At 41.0% G+C, this 20067-nt stretch overlaps 1 protein-coding gene across 1 annotated transcript; it reads right to left on the bottom strand.

Annotated features, from left to right (window-relative positions):
- Window positions 1-371: 371 nt before the first annotated feature.
- mlana (melan-A) lies at window positions 372-17361 on the bottom strand. The gene is made up of 6 exons (XM_048528048.2): window positions 17272-17361; window positions 10184-10369; window positions 9827-9902; window positions 2917-3013; window positions 2322-2438; window positions 372-1730 (listed from the first exon to the last, which is right to left on the bottom strand). Exons 3-6 carry the CDS (start codon window positions 9898-9900, stop codon window positions 1662-1664), a joined length of 357 nt encoding a protein of 118 aa, XP_048384005.1. The 5' UTR covers window positions 9901-9902; window positions 10184-10369; window positions 17272-17361; the 3' UTR covers window positions 372-1661.
- Between the last annotated feature and the right edge of the window lie 2706 nt (window positions 17362-20067).

The following is a 20067-nucleotide window of genomic DNA, read 5'->3' as shown; positions in this document are numbered from 1 at the left end:
AGGGTTCTGGAATAAATAGGAAGAGAGGGGGAGGCGGACCGAAGATGGAGAGAAAAGAAGATAGGTGGGGAGGTAGGGAGGGGACATGGTCTCACCCATCCCTTCCTCCCACCACAAGCCGTACCCCCATCTACCTACTAACCTCATCCCACCTCCTTGACCTGTCCCCTCCCTACCTCCCCACCTATACTGTCTCCACCTATCTTCTTTTCTCTCCATCTTCAGTCCGCCTCCCCCTCTCTCCCTATTTATTCCAGAACCCTCACCCTATCCCCCTCTCTGATGAAGGGTCTAGGCCCGAAGCGTCAGCTTTTGTGCTCCTGAGATGCTGCTTGGCCTGCTGTGTTCATCCAGCCTCACATTTTATTATCAATAGAAATATTTTTTATCTACCCTCCCTTTTACTGATGATATCACCAAGACTTCAATCAGACCACGCCGGACTTTTAAATTCTAGAGAAAACTGACCTAATTCGAATAATTACAATTCTTTTTGCTTAAATTTTCACTCTGCTCCTTTCTATCATATGCTTTTTTGTTTACAGTTCATAGAGCTAACATCCACAGAGTATGTTATCCACCATGTTTGTGACCTTTCAGAAACGTTTCACCAAGTTAATCAGCCATGACTTGCCCTGCTCCAGTCTGTGCTGGTTCTAATCACCTCATTTCTCGAAGTATCAGGCACTCTGTCCCTCATGTCAAATCCGATATACTTCCCTATAATGTTTGACTAGCTAATATATAATGACCAAGTTCTGTCCCACTGTTTAAATAGTGCAGGTTGGGAAAGAATTTTTGTAACAAATGTGCAATATCTTTGAATTGTAGAAGGCCATTAGCAATGCTAGATGTATTACAAGATGGACCTGGGTTGGCAAGGGGTGGGGTGAGCAGGGAGGAGGAAATTAACTAACGGATTTGTGTTTTAATTTACATTCCCCATTGTTGGTACATTTGGGAGTGCCATGGTTGCAACTGGCAGTTTGCTATCCAGGTATGTTGTAACATGACCATACTTGCTGAAAACAGCCTATGAGCATAATGTTCTTCCCAGTGATTTCTTCACTTGATTTTTTTCTTAACTGAACTGATGGCTAAAAAGCAAAATACAATTCCACGGCCTGACTCAATAATCAACTCCCCATAATTTTCATAGGACTTAATGTAGAAATCTCAATTAAGGTGAATCTTGCTTGTCTACCTTTTCTAATTTTACTAGAAGGGAACCTAATATTACGATGTTTGCTGTTATTCTGTTATTTAGCTTGTTTTTTGAAACAAAGTTGACCTCCGTGGACATCAAATCCTGATTTGTAAACTTACAGCTTGCTTTCCATCTTCATGAAGAAAGCCGAGCTTCTCTCTACTCGTAATTCACGTGGTAATATACATCTAGTGTGTATGACATCACCATTGTTGTGCTGTGTAATTCAGTTACTAAAATTTCAAACAATTATTTTGTCTGATGAAATTTTTGAAGGGCCTTGCCGAATGTGATCCTAAATTTTGTACAAATTAAGTTAGTTACTTTTGGTTTATTTCATGCAAAAAAAGGTATTAAGCAATTAATGCATACGGAAAACAAACATTACATTGCTGCGTAACCAAGTTTGGGATAATAACTCATCAGAAGCACAGGATTAATACCCTTTGACAATTTAAGGGGAATATGCTGGTGGCAGTTGTTCTGAAGCATTTTTCTCATATGCAGGAGGAGCATTTGGAATCTGTTAAGAGAAAATAATTGTAATTAGTGGTTTTTTTTAAAAACTAATTTACGTGCTTAATCTGACAGATTAAATCAGCGATTGATGGATGGTTTATGGCTGGAAACCATATTCACAACAGACTTAGCCCATTTGTGTTGTACAGGTATGTGGGAGCACAGTAATTTTACGTTAATTATTGTAGTTATGAAAGGTATGAGGTACCTAGGAAGATTTAGTCTGTAGGAAGCACTTCTACACACAGTATGGGAGAGATTTGGAACATTCTTCCACAAAGGGCAGTTGTTGCAAGATCAGTTGTTAATTTTAAACCTGAGATCGTTCAACAAAAATTTATCCAAGGTATTAAGGGATATGAGGCAGGCTGCAGATCAGCCATTATCTCATTGACAGGACTACTTCTGTGCTGATTGGTCCTGGTGCACACTGCAATCAGTCCAAATGACAAATTCAATCAGGTGTTAAAACTCAATCTTTTTACTTACACAAAATGCCACATTTTCAATTTTTCCAGAAGAGCCAAAATTGTAAGCCATCTAGTGCAAATTTTCAAGTCTGAAAAGTATTACGTTTTGGAGGAGAAAATCTTACCAGATTTGAGCTAGTGAAATCATGCAATGATGATTTACTCTCCAGTGGGGTTCCTTCTTCACTGTCATGGTGTCTAGCCATCAAAGAACCCACGACAGTGTTGGATAAGTGCCGGTTCTGAAATTAGATGGTACACCTTGAGTGCAATATCAAATAGGTAACATAGCACATAACCAAGTATGAGTTAACTGGGATATGGTTTTTCAATTCCCACATTTGAGATTCTTTTGCTTCTAAATATTTACCTGGTCTAGCTGATTTATTGCCTTGCGACAAAACATTTGGGGAATTATAACGTAGTTCACGTTAATCTCTCCTACATACAACTGCTAATTCAAGTACAATCAAAACAGTAAAATCTATACGCCAAACTGAATAAAGGTCCAGAATATAGATTGTAAATAAAGTAATGGGATTTGACATTGCTGAAATCTTGAGATTAAAACCACACATGGTCTGGTCTAACTACTAAACAATAAAATCGGATATTTTATTTCATTTGTGGAGGGAACACTCTTCCCCTGTACAGTGTCTTGACAATATTCACAGCAGCTTTAAGTTGAATATGACTGCAGTCAAATATCTTTTAGGTTACCTGGAGAACTAAGTATCCATTACGTTTCCTGTAGTACCAGCATCCAATGACCAATAGAAATACAAGGATTATAACCAGAAGAACAATGCAAATGGCCCTGAAAGAGGGGGGAAAAACAGAAATATCAATTCAAGTATCACACTCAGGTTCTCTCCCTTTTCTCCAATTCCAAATGCAAATTTTTCATGTCTCATTTTCCAAAAAGTCTATCTCTTATCATTTGGAAAAGTTAATGTAGGCCTTTCAGTCTGTTTCACTTCCTAGACTCTCTGGATACGAAAAGGAATAGGAATAGACTATGCAGCCCTTTGCTAATTCAATTAAGTCATGGCTGACCTGCAGGTCAACTAATCAACTTGTCATGTTCTGAGACCCTTGTCAATAGTTTCAAAATTTTCGCTTTGGACTCAATTCAGTTTTGTACCCAAATAGTTAATTTTGCTTTCTCTGTGCAAATGCTGTCAAATCTGTTGAGTATTTTCAGCAATTTCTCTTATTGTTTCTGATGTCCAACATCCACAGCTCTTTGATTTTTTTTGTTTAGTGATGTACTTATGTTGCTGGACTTCACAGAAGGATTTCCTTGAAGACCTGAATAAACCTGGGATGGAGGACAGTGAGGTGCTGGGTGCATGACATTTTAAACTGGTATAGGTCTGTCATAATGCAAATACAGTTTTAGAAACTAAAGAAATTACAATATTTCCATATTGGCTACATGCCAATTCATCATTTGATTTCCAAAAGCTTGTGACTGAGGGTTAGTAATAGTGTTTTATGCCACAATATTACCATGGCTCAAGGGGTGGAGGCAGGCCTCAAGAACAATCTCAGCTGCTATGTGGATTGGACACACACTGTAAAATTCATTATACATTGCACTCTAGCCATTTGGCCAACTGAGCTAACAGCCCCCTAGCGTTCTCCATCTGAAGCTCAGATCTTTTGTTTTTGCTGTGTCTTTCAAAGAGATGTTTGGAGAGGACCAGTGAGTGGAGGGATCTGAAAGTGAATGACAGCAACGGAGTTTGTCAATAGAATTTAAGCAGCAGCTCCTTCATAACACTGAAAAGGGGCTGCAGACAAACAAACTCAAAATAGAAGAGAAAAACCATTTCCTCCAGGATGGGTTAGTAAATTTGCAGACGACACTAAGGTCGGTGGAGTTGTGGATAGTGACGAAGGATGCTGTAGGTTGCTGAGAGACATAGATAAGCTGCAGAGCTGGGCTGAGAGGTGGCAAATGGAGTTTAATGCAGACAAGTGTGAGGTGATGCACTTTGGTAGGAGTAACCGGAAGGCAAAGTCCTGGGCTAATGGTAAGATTCTTGTTAGTGTAGATGAGCAGAGAGATCTCGGTGTCCACGTACACAGATTCTTGAAAGTTGCCACCCAGGTTGACAGGGCTGTTAAGAAGGCATACAGTGTTTTAGCTTTTATTAATAGAGGGATCGAGTTCCGGAACCATGAGGTTATGCTGCAGCTGTACAAAACTCTGGTGCGGCTGCCTTTGGAGTATTGTGTACAGTTCTGGTCACCACATTATAAGAAGGATGTGGAAGCTTTGGAAAGGGTGCAGAGGAAATTTACTGGGATGTTGCCTGGTATGGAGCGAAGGTCTTATGAGGAAAGGCTGAGGGACTTGAGGCTGTTTTCATTGGAGAGAAGAAGGTTGAGAGGTGACTTAATTGAAACATATAAAATAATCAGAGGGTTAGATAGGGTGGATAGGGAGACCCTTTTTCCTAGGATGGTGACGGTGAGCACGAGGGGGCATAGCTTTAAATTGAGGAGTGAAAGATATAGGACAGATGTCAGAGGTAGTTTCTTTACTCGGAGAGTATTAAGGGAATGGAACGCTTTGCCTGCAACGGTAGTAGATTCGCCAACTTTAGGTACATTTAAGTCGTCATTGGACAAGCATATGGACGTACATGGAATAGTGTAGGTTAGATGGGCTTGAGATCGGTATGACAGGTCGGCACAACATCGAGGGCCGAAGGGCCTGTACTGTGCTGTAATGTTCTATGTTCTAAGTCTCAGGCCAAACCTAGTTGGAGCAGCTAAACCCACCAGAACCTTTCCGGTATTCAGGAAGGTTGAAAGAAGTGATATTGGTGCAAAGAGGTGAGTACATAGTGAGTTTATGGAATCACAGAATCCCTAGTGCAGAAAGAGGCCATTTGGCCTATCAAGTCTGCAACAAACCTCCAAACAGCACCCCACCCAGAACCTGTGACCTCATACTTATCATGGCCAATCCAACTAACCTGCACATGTTTGGACTGTGGGAGAAAACAGGAGCACTAGTCGGAAACCCGACACAGACACTGAGAACATGCAAACTCCATAGTTACCCAAGGTTGGAATCAAACCTGGGCACTGAGCCAACTGTGCAAACCACTGTGCCACCCTGTTGTTTCTCTTCAATTTAAAATTGCGTAAACGAGTAGTAACAATTTTAACTCTGGTTGAGAAAGAGAAACAATGATCTACTTGGCTTAAATTTAGGTCAAGAGCATTTTAACTCAAGATATGGCAGAGGAGTTCAGTATTGTGTGCTACACGGACTCAGTAATTGGCAAATCACTCTTGGCTGTCTAGATGACTGAATCTACAGGACGTATGACCAGTTTGAGGGCTGTGTCTCACTGTTTGTGCATCGTCTAGCCATGAGGCTGAATGTTACATGGATATCAGATTTTAGACATACTCACCCTATAGTTCAAGGAAGTACTGTCAGAGAAGGAGTTGGTGACCATTAGTTGGAAGAAGTGAAGCAGGATAGTGTTCAGGAAAGTTCCAGATGGCATCTCACTAAATAACAGATTTTCTGTGTTGGAATACGGTGACAGTGACTGTTCCTCTGGGGACTGCACCCAGGATACAAGCTGCACAACACGGGAGTATAAAGTCAGGGAGAACAAAAGTGGTAGGAGAGTCAATAGTGAGGGGTACGCACATGTGTTCCTGTGAACACAGATTTTACTCTTAAGATTGTGAGAGGCCAGGGTCAAGGAACTCGCTGAACAGTTGTGGGGAATTCTGAAGAGGGAGATTGAACAGTTAGATTGCCATGTATGTGAACCGCAATGATCAGGGTAGAAAGAGGGTTGAGGGTGTGCATCAAAAGTTTAGGGTGTTCAGCTGCAGATTAAAGAGCAGGACCTCAGAGTGTAATCTCTGGATTATTCCCAGTGCCATGTGTTGGTGAGTGAGTGTCTGAAGAGTTGCTGCAGGAGACAGTAGTTTAGATTCCTGAAACACTTGCCCCATTTCTGGGGAAGGTGGGACCAGTTAAAAGTCTGACATTTTACACCTGAACCATAAAGGAACCAAGATAATAAAATGTGAGGCTGGATGAACACAGCAGGCCCAGCAGCATCTCGGGAGCACAAAAGCTGATGTTTCAGGTCTAGACCCTTCATCAGAGAGGGGGATGGGGTGAGGGTTCTGGAATAAATAGGGAGAGAGGGGGAGGTGGACTGAAGATGGAGAGAAGATAGGTGGAGAGGAGAGTATAGGTGGGGAGGTAGGGAGGGGATAGGTCAGTCCAGGGAAGACGGACAAGTCAAGGAGGTAGGATGAGGTTAGTGGGTAAGAGATGGAGGTGCGGCTTGGGGTGGGAGGAAGGGGTGGGTGAGAGGAAGAACAGGTTAGGGAGGCAGAGACAGGCTGGACTGGTTTTGGGATGCAGTGGGTGGAGGGCAAAAGCTGGGCTGGTTATGTGGTGCAGTGGGGGGAGGGGACGAACTGGGCTGGTTTTGGGATGCGGTGGGAGAAGGGGAGATTTTGAAGCTGGTGAAGTCCACATTGATACCATTGGGCTGCAGGGTTCCCAAGTGGAATATGAATTGCTGTTCCTGCAACCTTTGGCATAGTTGTGGCACTGCAGGAGGCCCATGATGGACATGTCATGTAAAGAATGGGAGGGGGAGTGGAAATGGTTCATGACTGGGAGGTGCAGTTGTTTATTGCGAACCGAGCGGAGGTGTTCTGCAAAGCGGTCCCCAAGCCTCCGCTTCGTTTCCCCAATGTAGAGGAAGCCACACCGGGTACAATGAATACAGTATACCACATTGGCAGATGTGCAGGTGAGAGGAACCAACATGCTTGCAGGGTGGGATGGGTACATTGCCCTGTTGGTGGGGTTTAAGCTAACTTGATTGGAGATAATGCACAAATTTGTAAAGGATAAACTGAGTAAGTCTGGCAGGTAAAGTGCACATTATCAAGTTAAGACACAAGGGAGCATGGCAAACTTAATGCCATTTTAATGCATGGAGACTTGCAAACAAGGCAGATGAGTTGAAGGTGTGGATTAATAAATGGGGATGTGATGTTATTATTAAAGCACGGTTGAGGGAGGGACACGGCTCTGTATTGTGGAGGAAATTGGTTAACAATATTGAGCAAGGAGTCAGTTTCTGTGATGAGGATGAATTATGTCTTTGAAAATTCCTCAAATAAGCCAAGTGGGTAGAAATTTAGAAAAAATGAGAGGGGTTACGTTGCTGGGGATGCTGCTGTACCATGTCCTGAAGCAAACCAGGTACTACAGCCACATTACCTTTCTTAGCACATGCCGATGGAACCGGATTATCCTCAATGGACTACAGTCCACATTCAGGCCTTCCAAATTTAGCCCTAACTGTGACAATGTCTACGTTCAGAACACCTGAGATCCTTCAACAACTTTTCTCCCTGCGCCTCCTGAAACACACACTTGCAGCAATGTGCAGGCATCTCCTGAAAAACGATTTTCTGAAGAAGGGCCGAGGCCTAACACATCAGCTTTCCTGCTCCACATGCTGCTTGGCCTGCAGTGTTCGTCTAGCTTTACACCTTGTTATCTTGTTACATTGCTGGGAGTGTTATATAGAGAACCAAACATTCAGAGAGAAAAAGGACAGATATGAAATCAAATCTCAGAAGTGTAAAAATAATAGGAGATTTCAACTTCCTCAATGCCTATCCCAGTTGACAAAGTGTGAAAGGCTTAGAGAAGGGCAGAATTCTTAAAAATCACTCCTTGACATATTTTAAGCCAGCATATAGTAAATCCTACAAGAGAGCAGGTAGTGTTGGACCTCGCAATGCTACAGTGTGGTCTCATCAGCAACTTGTATAGTTGCAGTAAACTTTCCCTACTCTTATGCTTCAACTCCCTTGAAATTAAAATGAACATTCATTAGCTTTCCTGATTACATGCTGCACTTGTGTGCTAGTTTTTTTGTGTTTCGTACTCGAGTGTCCCTAAGTCCCTTTGTGTTACAACTTTCTCTCCAATTAAATAATATTCTGGTCTTTTGTTCTCCCTTCCAAAACAAATGACTTCACATTTTTTCAAATGAGGACTCAAAACAGCAGAAATCCAGGGTGAATATAGAGAGTGGAGGGGGTCACTTCAAAAATAAATCATGAAGTGGGGACTTGGAAAACTATGAGCAAGTGGAATAAAGGAAATGCAAAGCTGTTTCACAAATATATTACAGGCAAGGGGATAACTAGTGAAAACATAAGCCCCATCAGGGAAAAAGTGACGATGGTGAGGTTTTAGTACTTTGTTGAATTCTTGTGGTGGTGTTCCTATTCTGGACTAGGAGAACTGGATTCAAGTCCCAATTGCGCCAAAGGTGTGTCATCATAACATCTCTGAACAAATTATTAGAAAATGTGGCAATAAAGGATACAAAAATTAAAATGTAAAGCAGATTTATTTAACACAAACCAGTTCCCTACCTGTTCTCCATCACTTAACATTGAAAAACTTGGTCTAATTCCAGCCAGATTGATGCAATGAACTTTCGGGGGCGGGGGAAGAAAATACTTTGTTGTTTTTTATAGTGAATAAAGATGCAATGTTGGCATAGAAATCAAGATTAGGATGTGATATTCTTAAACAAACTAGAATGGACAGGAAGGAGATTTAGAGGGGATTTGAGGATTTTTTTTTAAACCCAGAGAATAGGGTTTATCTGAAGTCATTGGTTGAAAAAGTGGTAAAAGTGGGAACCCTCTCAAAATGTAACTATTTAGATGAACACTTGAAATGCCACGGTGTACAAGGTACTAAGCTAATTGGTGGAAAATGCGATTAGGGTGGAGATAATGGGCTGAAGATCCTCTTTCCTTGCTGTAAAACTCTGACTCTGGGAGAATTATATTGTATTTACAGAAATGTGCCATCCAACTCCAGAAGTTCAATGCCACTGTCTATGTTGCACCAAAGTCCGCGGTCATCTTACTTCTATCTTGTCTTATCACACATCTTTCTGTCTTTTCTCCTTAAGATTATCTAGCTTTTCATCATTTTTAAATGAACCTTTTTAGTAGGGAGGCTTCTATCAATTCCATGTACAAATTGTATTTGCTAGCAAGTTACAGAGCTGCAACTAATTGTTTATAATCCAAGATAAGCATTTTTAAAATACTGTCAAGGTTAATGGGCACAATCCAATCAAGATCATACATTTACCATTTTAAATCTGCACAGTGGGTTACGAGAAGGTACTTTATAGAATAGTAATGCATTTACAGCATTTTCCGAGAATTTGGAAATTTTTTTGTTTGTTTCCACGCAGCAATAGCAGAAACTTGGAAGATACAATTTAATCTGGTCAGAGTTTAAATTGACAATCAAACAGTAGAGTAACAGTAAGATCAACTGTGCTAAATCTGCTGCTTTTCACAACAGAATTTCTCAGGTTGATTCTGTGAGTCACAGATGAATGTAATAGGTTTTTAACTGAGGGAGCAAATGAATTTAATACATGACCCAATTTAGCAAAATTGGAAGAGTGCCATTAAACAATGCCAATGGCAGAGATTATAAACTCTCAGTACAACACTTCAGTAGAAAAAGTAATCAATATGCCTGCCTTTCCAGATAATGGATACTTGAACTTACTCTTCTGATCTGAGGTAAAGTCCACTTCTTCCAGTTCCAAAAGATCCTGGCATGATGTAATCACCTTTTGGCATTTCTGAGGATTAATGTGAATCAGTCTTAGGTGGAAGAATGAATATAAGCAAGTGCACAGATTCCTTGATTTGAAAAAAACCAGACCTTTCCATTATTTGATTCACAGTGAGCACTACAATATACTCAGTTTTTACTTAAGTTATGAAATACATTAAATAACAGTATCTCATGATTTAACATAGGAAATTTTCTCAATACTTTAATTTTAATTCACTTGAATAACATTTAAAGCAAAACACAAGCTAATTTAGTTGCACCGATAATAAGTATAAACATTTTTACCGGCGTTAGAAGCTGGTGCTGACGTCTGGTGGAATCCTGAATCGTGGACTGAGCAGCAGTGGTGTTACTCTTTTCCGTGCTGTATGATTCTACTCATCATTACTCGTGTTTTCTCCCCCACTTCTCTGATCAGAGTCCTCATGACTGTCATGAGACTGAGACCTGACCATTGGAGATGTCTTAGCTCTAATAGGCATGAATAAGCAGCACAGCAACATACAAGAATCAAAGAAAACTATTAGCAGATTGTGGCAATTCAATTTGCTGTCTGTTTTAATAACAGTGAATATGCATAAGACTGAAATTTAGTTTAGAATCTGAACAGAACCTCTGTTGCTTTTTACAGCATGTGATTTATTTGGTTATTGCTTCTAGCTTCTAGCTCCAAAGAGAGACAATATTTCTCTCAATGTTATTCAAGGAGATTCACATAATTCATACATAAGTTCTCAAGCATTATTCCTGATTATGTGTTTGTTTTTATCCCAATCTGAGCCTACATAAGCTCTTAATGTTTCTGGTTCATGCTGGGATTTGTTCAGCTTGTGCTTTTGGTCTTCTGATATCTCATCTGTGTGGTATTTGTGTGAGTCCAGGTTGCAAGATAGACTGTTAGATTGCAGAGGAAATCTTGGATCGGTAACCACATTCTATTTACAAAAAAATTTAACTTGTTTCTACTGCCTGATCCTCATTGTCAAGTCCAAGGTAGAGTTTGTGAATGCATGCTGTTGCTTCAAAACTACAATTAAAGCTTATGTGAACTAAAACCTAGATCTAGTATGCATACGCTGAAATTAAATGTGAGTAAGTTTAACACATTGGAGATCCTACAGCATGGTGGGTAGCATCCCTACCTCTGAGCCAGAAGCTCCGGGTTCAGGTCCAAATCCAGAACTTAAGCAAAGTGCACCCATCACGTGGCCAAACAGTGCCAAACTGCAAGTAATTCCAACATATGCTAATCGCAAGCCATAGGAGTAGAAGAGATTCCTGGTCTACTTTGCTGATATATATCAGGTGCTACAAAGTGTATTAACATTCTTAGATTACATACTGCCAGGTAATTAGATACTATAATCATTACTATAATGTAACCCAGAATCTATTCTTACCGTAAGTCCATGTCAATAGCTAGTGATGCTAGCCACCTTATATTGTCAATAAAAATATGACCTTGGCTTTTGTACTGTAGTAACCACCTCTACCAGTAAGTTAGAGTCATACCCAACACTGACACAGACGAATGATAACTTTTGAATAATAATCGTGACAGCAAAATTACAAATGTAGGAACATTGGAAAATCAAAAGCACAAGGAACAGAAAAAGCCATTCAGCCCATCAAGTCCACATCTGCCAAAGATCATGCATGACTTTTATTTATTCAAAGAATAACAGTTTCCACTGAGAAAAAGGAAGACATTGAATTTTTTGAAATCCATTCTTGGTTGTAAGAAGTGTCCAGTCTACCTTGGATTTCTCTGCGAGGGTAAATTATCTTACAATTTAATTTGCAGGTAAAACTAATTGCTTCATGCTGCTTGCTGCAGTACACAGGAATTGGGAGCAGGAGGATGTAATATAGCTCTTCAAGCCTGCTCCACTATTCAATACAATCATGACTGATCTCATCTTTGCCTCAACTTCATTTTCCTATCTGCTTTTCATAGCCTTTCAAACCATTACTAACTAAAAATCAGTTTATCTCTCCCTCAGTGTCCAAGCATCCACCATACTCTCTGGTAGTAAATTCTACAGGTTCACAACTCTTCCAGATAAGTTATTTCTCCTCATCTCTTTCTAATTTACTACTATTTAACCCAAGTTATAACTTCTTCTTCAAGATTGCCAAGAGGAAATGTCCTTTCTACATCTAATTTGACAATCCCTTTTAACATCTTATATCCCTCAAGTAGATCTCCTCTCATTCTCCTAAACTGCAGAAAATATAGCAATACAGGTCATGTCCAAACATTCAGAGGAAGCTACTGTCAATCCAGCTGCTATTGCACAAGAGTAAGGTTGTATACAATTTACCGTGCTGGTATGATTCCAGGTATGTAGGATGTATGTCCTAAAGACAGGCAGTTTGTATTAAACAACATATCCTTTGGGTGTTTGCAGCAAGGTACTGACCCTTCAAGAACTGCCTGTGTTTGAAAAATGTATAACACTGTCCAAACATTAGATGTACTTCTGCAATTGGTCAACATTTGTTGGATAATCCTGCACGTGTTCCACAGGGCTCTGTCCTTGGGCCTCTACTGTTTGTAATTTTTATTAATGACTTGGATGAGGGGATTGAAGGATGGGTCAGCAAGTTTGCAGACGACACAAAGGTCGGAGGTGTCGTTGACAGTGTAGAGGGCTGTTGTAGGCTGCAGCGGGACATTGACAGGATGCAGAGATGGGCTGAGAGGTGGCAGATGGAGTTCAACCTGGATAAATGCGAGGTGATGCATTTTGGAAGGTCGAATTTGAAAGCTGAGTACAGGATTAAGGATAGGATTCTTGGCAGCATGGAGGAACAGAGGGATCTTGGTATGCAGATACATAGATCCCTTAAAATGGCCACCCAAGTGGACAGGGTTGTTAAGAAAGCATATGGTGTTTTGGCTTTCATTAACAGGGGGATTGAGTTTAAGAGTCATGAGATCTTGTTGCAGCTCTATAAAACTTTGGTTAGACCGCACTTGGAATACTGCGTCCAGTTCTGGTCGCCGTATTATAGGAAAGATGTGGATGCTTTGGAGAGGGTTCAGAGGAGGTTTACCAGGATGCTGCCTGGACTGGAGGGCTTATCTTATGAAGAGAGGTTGACTGAGCTCGGTCTCTTTTCATTGGAGAAAAGGAGGAGGAGAGGGGACCTAATTGAGGCATACAAGATAATGAGAGGCATAGATAGAGCTGATAGCCAGAGACTATTTCCCAGGGCAGAAATGGCTAGCACGAGGGGTCATAGTTTTAAGCTGGTTGGTGGAAAGTATAGAGGGGATGTCAGAGGCAGGTTCTTTACGCAGAGAGTTGTGAGAGCATGGAATGCGTTGCCAGCAGCAGTTGTGGAAGCAAGGTCATTGGGGTCATTTAAGAGACTGCTGGACATGTATATGGTCACAGAAATTTGAGGGTGCATACATGAGGATCAATGGTCGGCACAACATTGTGGGCTGAAGGGCCTGTTCTGTGCTGTACTGTTCTATGTTCTATTCTAATTGCATTGACAACCAGTTTAGCATTGCCAGTTGGGTTTGGAGTGTGGTGCACTTTCACGTAGTAGAAACAACATATATTAATACACAGAACCCTGTTCTTTGCAGACATAAATGTTATTTATTTGCATTATATCTGTTTCAATTCAGCACAATAGATGATAACCATTCACTGGTTCATTTCTTACAGCAATGCCCTGATCTACTAATCAACCCTGCCAGGATTAAAATTTAACAAAGCCTGGCTGTTAACTGTCAATCAGCATTAATGGGTGCATTTATCATGGCAGTACCTCTTTCAGTCTATTATCCAACCAATCAACATTTTCCTCTCAAACAGTATATATGTTGGTTTTCCATTTAAATTTGCATTCTTGTAAAAAATCTTGATGAGTGCAAGGCTAAAAGCATCAACAAAATCCATTGTTTCAACAATACTCAAGTTCTGTACCACTAAATAACTGTTTAATACCATCTTCCTTACAGTTCACAATAATTCCAACTTTCAATCCATCCACATTTGGAAATTGTGATCCCCAAACTTTAAAGTATAGGTCATTGATAAGTATTAAGACGAGCAGAGGTCCTAAAAATGCCCCGGAAAGCATCAACTTAGACCCTTCTACAGTTTGAAAAACAAGCTTCACAAACACTCTGTGCCCTGTATGTCAACCAAATTAATATTTATGTTGTCCCTTTTATTCCATGAGCTCTAACTTTGCTTAAAAGGCACTTTATCAAACTCTTTTTGAAAGTTTATGTACACATTTCTTCAAAAAGGATGCCAGAACATTACTTAAAGATAGTTTTCCCCTAATTATTTATAGTCAGTTGTTATACTGTGATAGAGTAAAGTGACAATAATTTTCCCACAGAAACTCCAAATTGAGGTGTGAAGTGAGTTCGAGGTTTTACTGACTGAACAATGCCTGAAGCCGATTTCATGATCAAGATATTCTGTTAATCCTATCAGCTCAATTACATTTTTGAACTGGATGCTCAATAATCTACTTTGGACATGTGGCAACAAACATTCTTATTGGCAGGCTTTGTGCCCCTTTTTAATCAGAAGCATCATTTTTTTATTGGAATCTAAGTTTAATAGATTTACATTTGTTGTTTTTTCATACTTGCTCTTTGCTTTCCTGTATGTTTTATTCAATTTCCCACTGCTTGTTCATCCCAGCCATATTTGGCTCAAGGCACAGGACACCCTATGGTGTAAATTGAAACAACCAAGTAACATTGTAATTGTTTCATTCTGCTTTCCAGTCATACTACAGTGATATGTGGAGACACACACGATACAACTTGTGTTCTGAACAACATTCAACACACAATCTAAAACATTTAAAACTGATTAACCAATCATTGTTCTCAATGTCGTCTGTGTTGTTGCAGTATGCAGAATATCCGCTACGTGTCGACATTAAACAAGAATGGCTGCACTTTGGAAGGTAAATTACTGTGACAAATGAAAAAGGAAGATGGACAAAAATCCAGTGAGGGCAAGTGAAACTTTTTTGTGCAGCTGGAAAGCAAGAATCATGTGAGGGCAAGGTGTGGTATATAAATGGGACAAGCATAACCCTATCAATCATGGCAGAGGAAAATCTTACTTGAAAAATAAGGAAGACAGTCAGTGGCACTACTAGAGTCATCACCGGGTTAAGTGAGGGAATCAATGGCCCTAGAAAACGTATTGGTTCACAGCAGGGAAGGGAAAGAGTTTGAGGTGGACCACGTGAAGATAAGGAAGGAGAATATACCAGAAATAATGTTAATGACATTTCCAAGTCCTGGCTGAAAACACCAATAGGTTGTTCAATGTGCTGAGTAAAGAATAGACCTGAATAGGACCAGAACAAAGTGCTTCCAATGAAGAAGCAGCACGGACAGGTCGCATATGGTTGCCCATAGCAACACATTTTGTTTGGAAGAAGTCAGAGGAGTCAAAGGCAAATTTGCACAAATACAAGGAGATATTTGGCCAGGCAAAAGAGCATAGTAATGAATGAGGATTGGCTGGACTTCCATGCAAAGAAGATGCCAAGACCCCTCAAGCCATCCTGGTGGTCAATGGAGATGTAGACGGCTGGGATAACCACGGTAAAACAGTTAGAATCGGAAAAATGGAAACTGTAAAATTGGCATAGGGAATTGGAAGTGTCTTGGTTTTATGACTCCACTGTAAAACAGTTTGTTTTCTAACATATTGAGAACTCTGGAAATTTGCTGGTAAATACATTTATAGCCTGGTCCAAATGCTACCAAATACTAAAGTACCTTAACAATGCAAAACTAACTCCTCCTTTCCTAGAAACCATTTTTCAAAACTTTCAAGAGTCTTTTTAAGAATATTGACCAAAAGCTGTCAAAATTATGTCGTTACTGGAACAATTGAAAATACATATAAAATTTGATCAGGTAAGATTAGTTGTTGCAGGTGTAAAAAATGTGTTCAGCTTGCCTAGCCTATGACTTTACTCTGTCAAAATTGCAATTAAGGAACTGGTTAAATGACAAAACATTCTTTCTTCAGAGACCCATCCTGATATAATACAGAAAGGTGAGTTTATGTGAGATTAAGTGGTATGATATTTCATTCGGTATTTGCCAGAAAATCAACATTGCAACATCCCAGTCAGATTAACATAAGAATTAGGAGCAAGGGTAGGCCATTTGACCCCTCAGGTATTCTTTGCTATTTGATAATGTCATGCTGATCTAGTTGTGGCCTCACCACCATATTCCAGTTCTGACCCCATTGCACTTTTCTGCCGGTACTGTTGATCAAAAATTTGTATAACTCAGTCTTAAAAATATTGGATGTCCATGTTCTACTGCTCTTGGGGAAGAGAATTCCATAAACTGACAGCCCTCTGACAGAAAGGAATTCTCCTTATCTCAGCCTCAACTGACGGACACTAATTTTTAAACTTTCCCCTGTATGTTTCAACTCCACACAAGGGGAAATACATCTCAGCATCCACCCTGTTTAGTCCCCTAATAATCTTTTTTGTTTCAATAACATTGCTTCTTACTCCGGGTTCAGTGTCTGAGCAAATATTGACTTGTTATCCTTTATTATTACCTCCTTTCCCTCCCTCACACTTTCACTCATTCTCTGCCAGACATGTTCACTTCCTAAAGTAATTAGATTGGATTCCCTACAGTATGGAAACAGGGCCTTTGGCCCAACAAGTCCACACCGCCCCTTACAGCACCCCACCCAGACCCATCCCCTATAACCCACATACCCCTGAACACTACGGGCAATTTAGCATGGCTGATCTTTGGACTGTGGGAGGAAACCTGCGCAGACACAGGGAGAATGTGCAAACTCCGCACAGTTACTCGAGGTGGGAATCGAACCCAGGTCCCTGGCGCTGTGAGGCTGCAGTGCTAACCACTGAGCCAACATGCCGCCCTCACACTCTCTCAGTCACTTATACTCTCACACTCTACTACATGCTCATCATACTCATGAACTCTCACTCTCATTCACTCTGTAACATACTCATTTCAGTCACATGGTCAAAATACTCATTTCCTCACATTCTGTCTGCCACTCGTATTCACATCCCTACATTCTTTAATGTTCACTCACTCAGTCATACCAACAGCTTGTGAAGTCCTGCCGTAGGATCATGAAGCATCTTACAGCCAATTAAATACTTCTGAAATGTACTCAATGTAACAATGTTGGAAATATGACTGCCAATTTGTACATAGCAACATCCCACAAATAGCAATATGATGGTGACCAGATAATACGTCTTATGATGTTGATTTTGGGATAAATATTGTCTAGAACAGGAGACATAATATCACTGCACCTCTTTGAAAATATTGCTCCAGGATCTTTCACATTTACCTCATAAGGCAGCACTTTCTCAATACTGCACAGGAGTCTAGATTTGAGTGATGAAGTGCTGCAATGGGAATTGAACCAAGAATCTTTTGTGAAGACGGTCACCTGATACTGAGCCACAGCTTATGTTGAAGACCACACGTAAGTCTAAAGAGGCAAAAGCTCAGGGTGCAGTATGTACTAAATTGGGTGAATTGAAGGGTTTCCAATCTCGGATGAAGTAGGTAGATCAAATAGAGTCCAAAAATAAACTTAGAAAACATTGGGAATGTTCAGCAGGTCAGGCAGCATCTGTGGAGAGAAATATAATTAATGTTGTATCATAGATAATAGGAACTGCAGATGCTGGAGAATCTGAGATAACAAAGTGTAGAGGTGGATGAACACAGCAGGCCAAACAGCATCTCAGGAGCACAAAAGCTGACGTTTTGGGCCTAGACCCTTTATCAGATGATGAAGTGCTGCATTGAGAGGTAAATGTAAAAGAACCTGGAGCACTACTTTCAAAGAGGTGCAGTGCCATTATCTCTCCTGTTCTAGACAATATTTATCCCACAATCAACATCATAAGACACATTATCTGGTCACCATCATATTGCTATTTGTGGGACGTTGCTATGTACAAATTGGCAGTCATATCTCCAATATCAGATGATGAAGTGTCTAGGCCCGAAATGTCAGCTTTTGTGCTCCTAAGATGCTGCTTGGCCTGCTGCATTCATCCAGCTTTACACTTTGTTATCTCTAAAATAGTTAATGATTTGAGTTGAAGATAACCAACACTTCTTCATCAAAATTGCCAGAATATTCTGATATATCTAGCTCGTTAGACACAGTCTACCTGGCAATACACAAATCTCGATTGCATGCCAATGAACAGTCACAGATGGTAATATTTGTATGGTTGTGAGCACTGCATGATTTTCAAGAGGCTAGAGAACATGACTTCTCTCTGGAAAATTTAATTGCTGAAAAATGTGTCACATTTATCTGAAATGTGTAGTAAGAACATTCAAGCTGTTAGGATGTTTCAAATTTGGTTTTATGCTTAGGAAATTGTGTCAAATTTGAGTTTTTGAAGAGGTAACCAAAAAAACACAGATGAAGGCAGAGCAGTAGACGTTGTCTACACTGACTTTAGCTAGACCTTTGATGAGGTACCGCACGGTAGACTGGTTAGGAATGTTAGATCACATGAGATCCAGGGAGAGCTAGCCAATTTGATACAAAGTTGGTTTGATGGTTCAAGACAGAGGATAATGGTAGAGGGTTCAGACTGGAGGCCTGTGACCATTGGTGTGCCACAAGGATCAATGCTGGCTCCATGGTTGTTCATCATTTACAGACAATTTGAATGAAAATATGGTTAGTAACTTTAGGGATGACACCAAAATTGGTGGTATGATGGATGGTGAAGATGGTTATCTGAGTGTGTGATGGGATCTTCATCAACTGGCTCAGTGGACTGAGGAATGACAGATGGAATTCAGAGCAGATAAACATGGGTGTTGCATTTTGGTAAGACAAACCAGGGAAGGACTTACACAGTTAATGGTAGGGCCTTAGTGAGTGTTGTCAAACGGGGAGACCTGGGGGTAGAAGTACGTAGTTTCTTGAAAATGGCATCACAGGTAGACAGAGTGGTGAAGTAGGCATTTTGACACATTTGCATTTGTGGCTAAGAGCACTGAATACAAGAGTTGGGATGTCATGTTATGGCTGTATAAGATATTGATGAGGCTACATTTGGAATGCTGTGTATAATTCTGTTTTGTCCTGCGATAGATAGGATGTTATTAAACTGGAAAGGGTGAAATAAGATTTAAAAGGAATTTACTGAGACTGGAGGGTTTCAGTTATAAGGAGGGGCTCAGCAGGCTGAGACATTTTCCCCTTAAGCATACGAGGCTGATTGGTGACCTTGTATAGAAGTTTATAAAGTCATGAGGGCAATAAGTAGGGTCTAAGTCATGGTCTTTTCCCCAGGATACAGGTGTCCAAAACTAGACAACATTACTTGAAGGAGAAGGGAAAGATTTGAAAGGGAGCTGAGGGGCAATTTTTTTCCACACAGCATGGTGTGTACATGGAATGAGGTGCCAGAGGAAGTGGTAGAGGCAAATATAATGTAAAATGCATTTAGACTGGTACAAGGGTTGGAAAGGGTTAAAGGGATAGGGGCCATATGCAGGCAAATGGGACTAGTCCAGTTTAGGAAACCTGGTTAGCACAGATGAGGCTGTTTGACTCTAAATTACTTCACAACTCATGAATTACGTGAGAAGCGCAGTCACTATTACTCCAGCACCTAGGGATGGCTATAGAGAGAAAATATCGTTCACTGGAACTCTAAGGGGTCTAGGCCCGAAACGTCAGTTTTCGTGCTCCTGACATGCTGCTGGGCGTGCTGTGTTTATCCAGCTTCACACTTTATTATCTTGGATTCCCCAGCATCTGCAGCTTCCCAAGGTGGGAGCTGTGTTACAGCAGGCGGAGTGTCTGTCCGAGTCGGGGTGTCAGTCCGACCCTGATAGGCGAGATTATACTTAGCCGGCGGGCAGTGTCAGTCCGCGCCGGGAGGCGGGTGTCATTCGGAGCCGGGGGCGGGGAACAGCCCTCACCGGGGGGTAAGGGGTTGGATTCAGTCCGCGCCTGAATTGAGGGATCAGTCCAAACCTGGGGGTGGGGGGGTGGGGGGCAGGGTCTTCGTCCGAGCCGGGGTCTCAGTCCAAGCCTGTGAATGGGGTGTCGGGCCGCGCGGGAGTGGTGGGGTCATACGTATCCTCGGGCGGGGTCTCA

Source organism: Stegostoma tigrinum, chromosome 3 (assembly GCF_030684315.1).
Source record: "Stegostoma tigrinum isolate sSteTig4 chromosome 3, sSteTig4.hap1, whole genome shotgun sequence".
NCBI classification, from domain to species: Eukaryota; Metazoa; Chordata; class Chondrichthyes; order Orectolobiformes; family Stegostomatidae; genus Stegostoma; species Stegostoma tigrinum.
The sequence above is the reverse complement of the archived record's forward strand: the minus strand, read 5'-3'. Positions and strand labels throughout refer to the sequence as shown.

Coding starts and splice junctions, on each gene's coding strand:
- mlana (XM_048528048.2), bottom strand. CDS start 9,900: ATGCCAAAAGGTGATTACATCATGCCAGGATCTTTTGGAACTGGAAGA. Junction 3,014..9,826: donor CTTTACCTCAGATCAGAAGA/GTAAGTTCAAGT, acceptor CCCCTCTTTCAG/GGCCATTTGCATTGTTCTTC. Junction 2,439..2,916: donor ATGGATACTTAGTTCTCCAG/GTAACCTAAAAG, acceptor ATCTAATTTCAG/AACCGGCACTTATCCAACAC.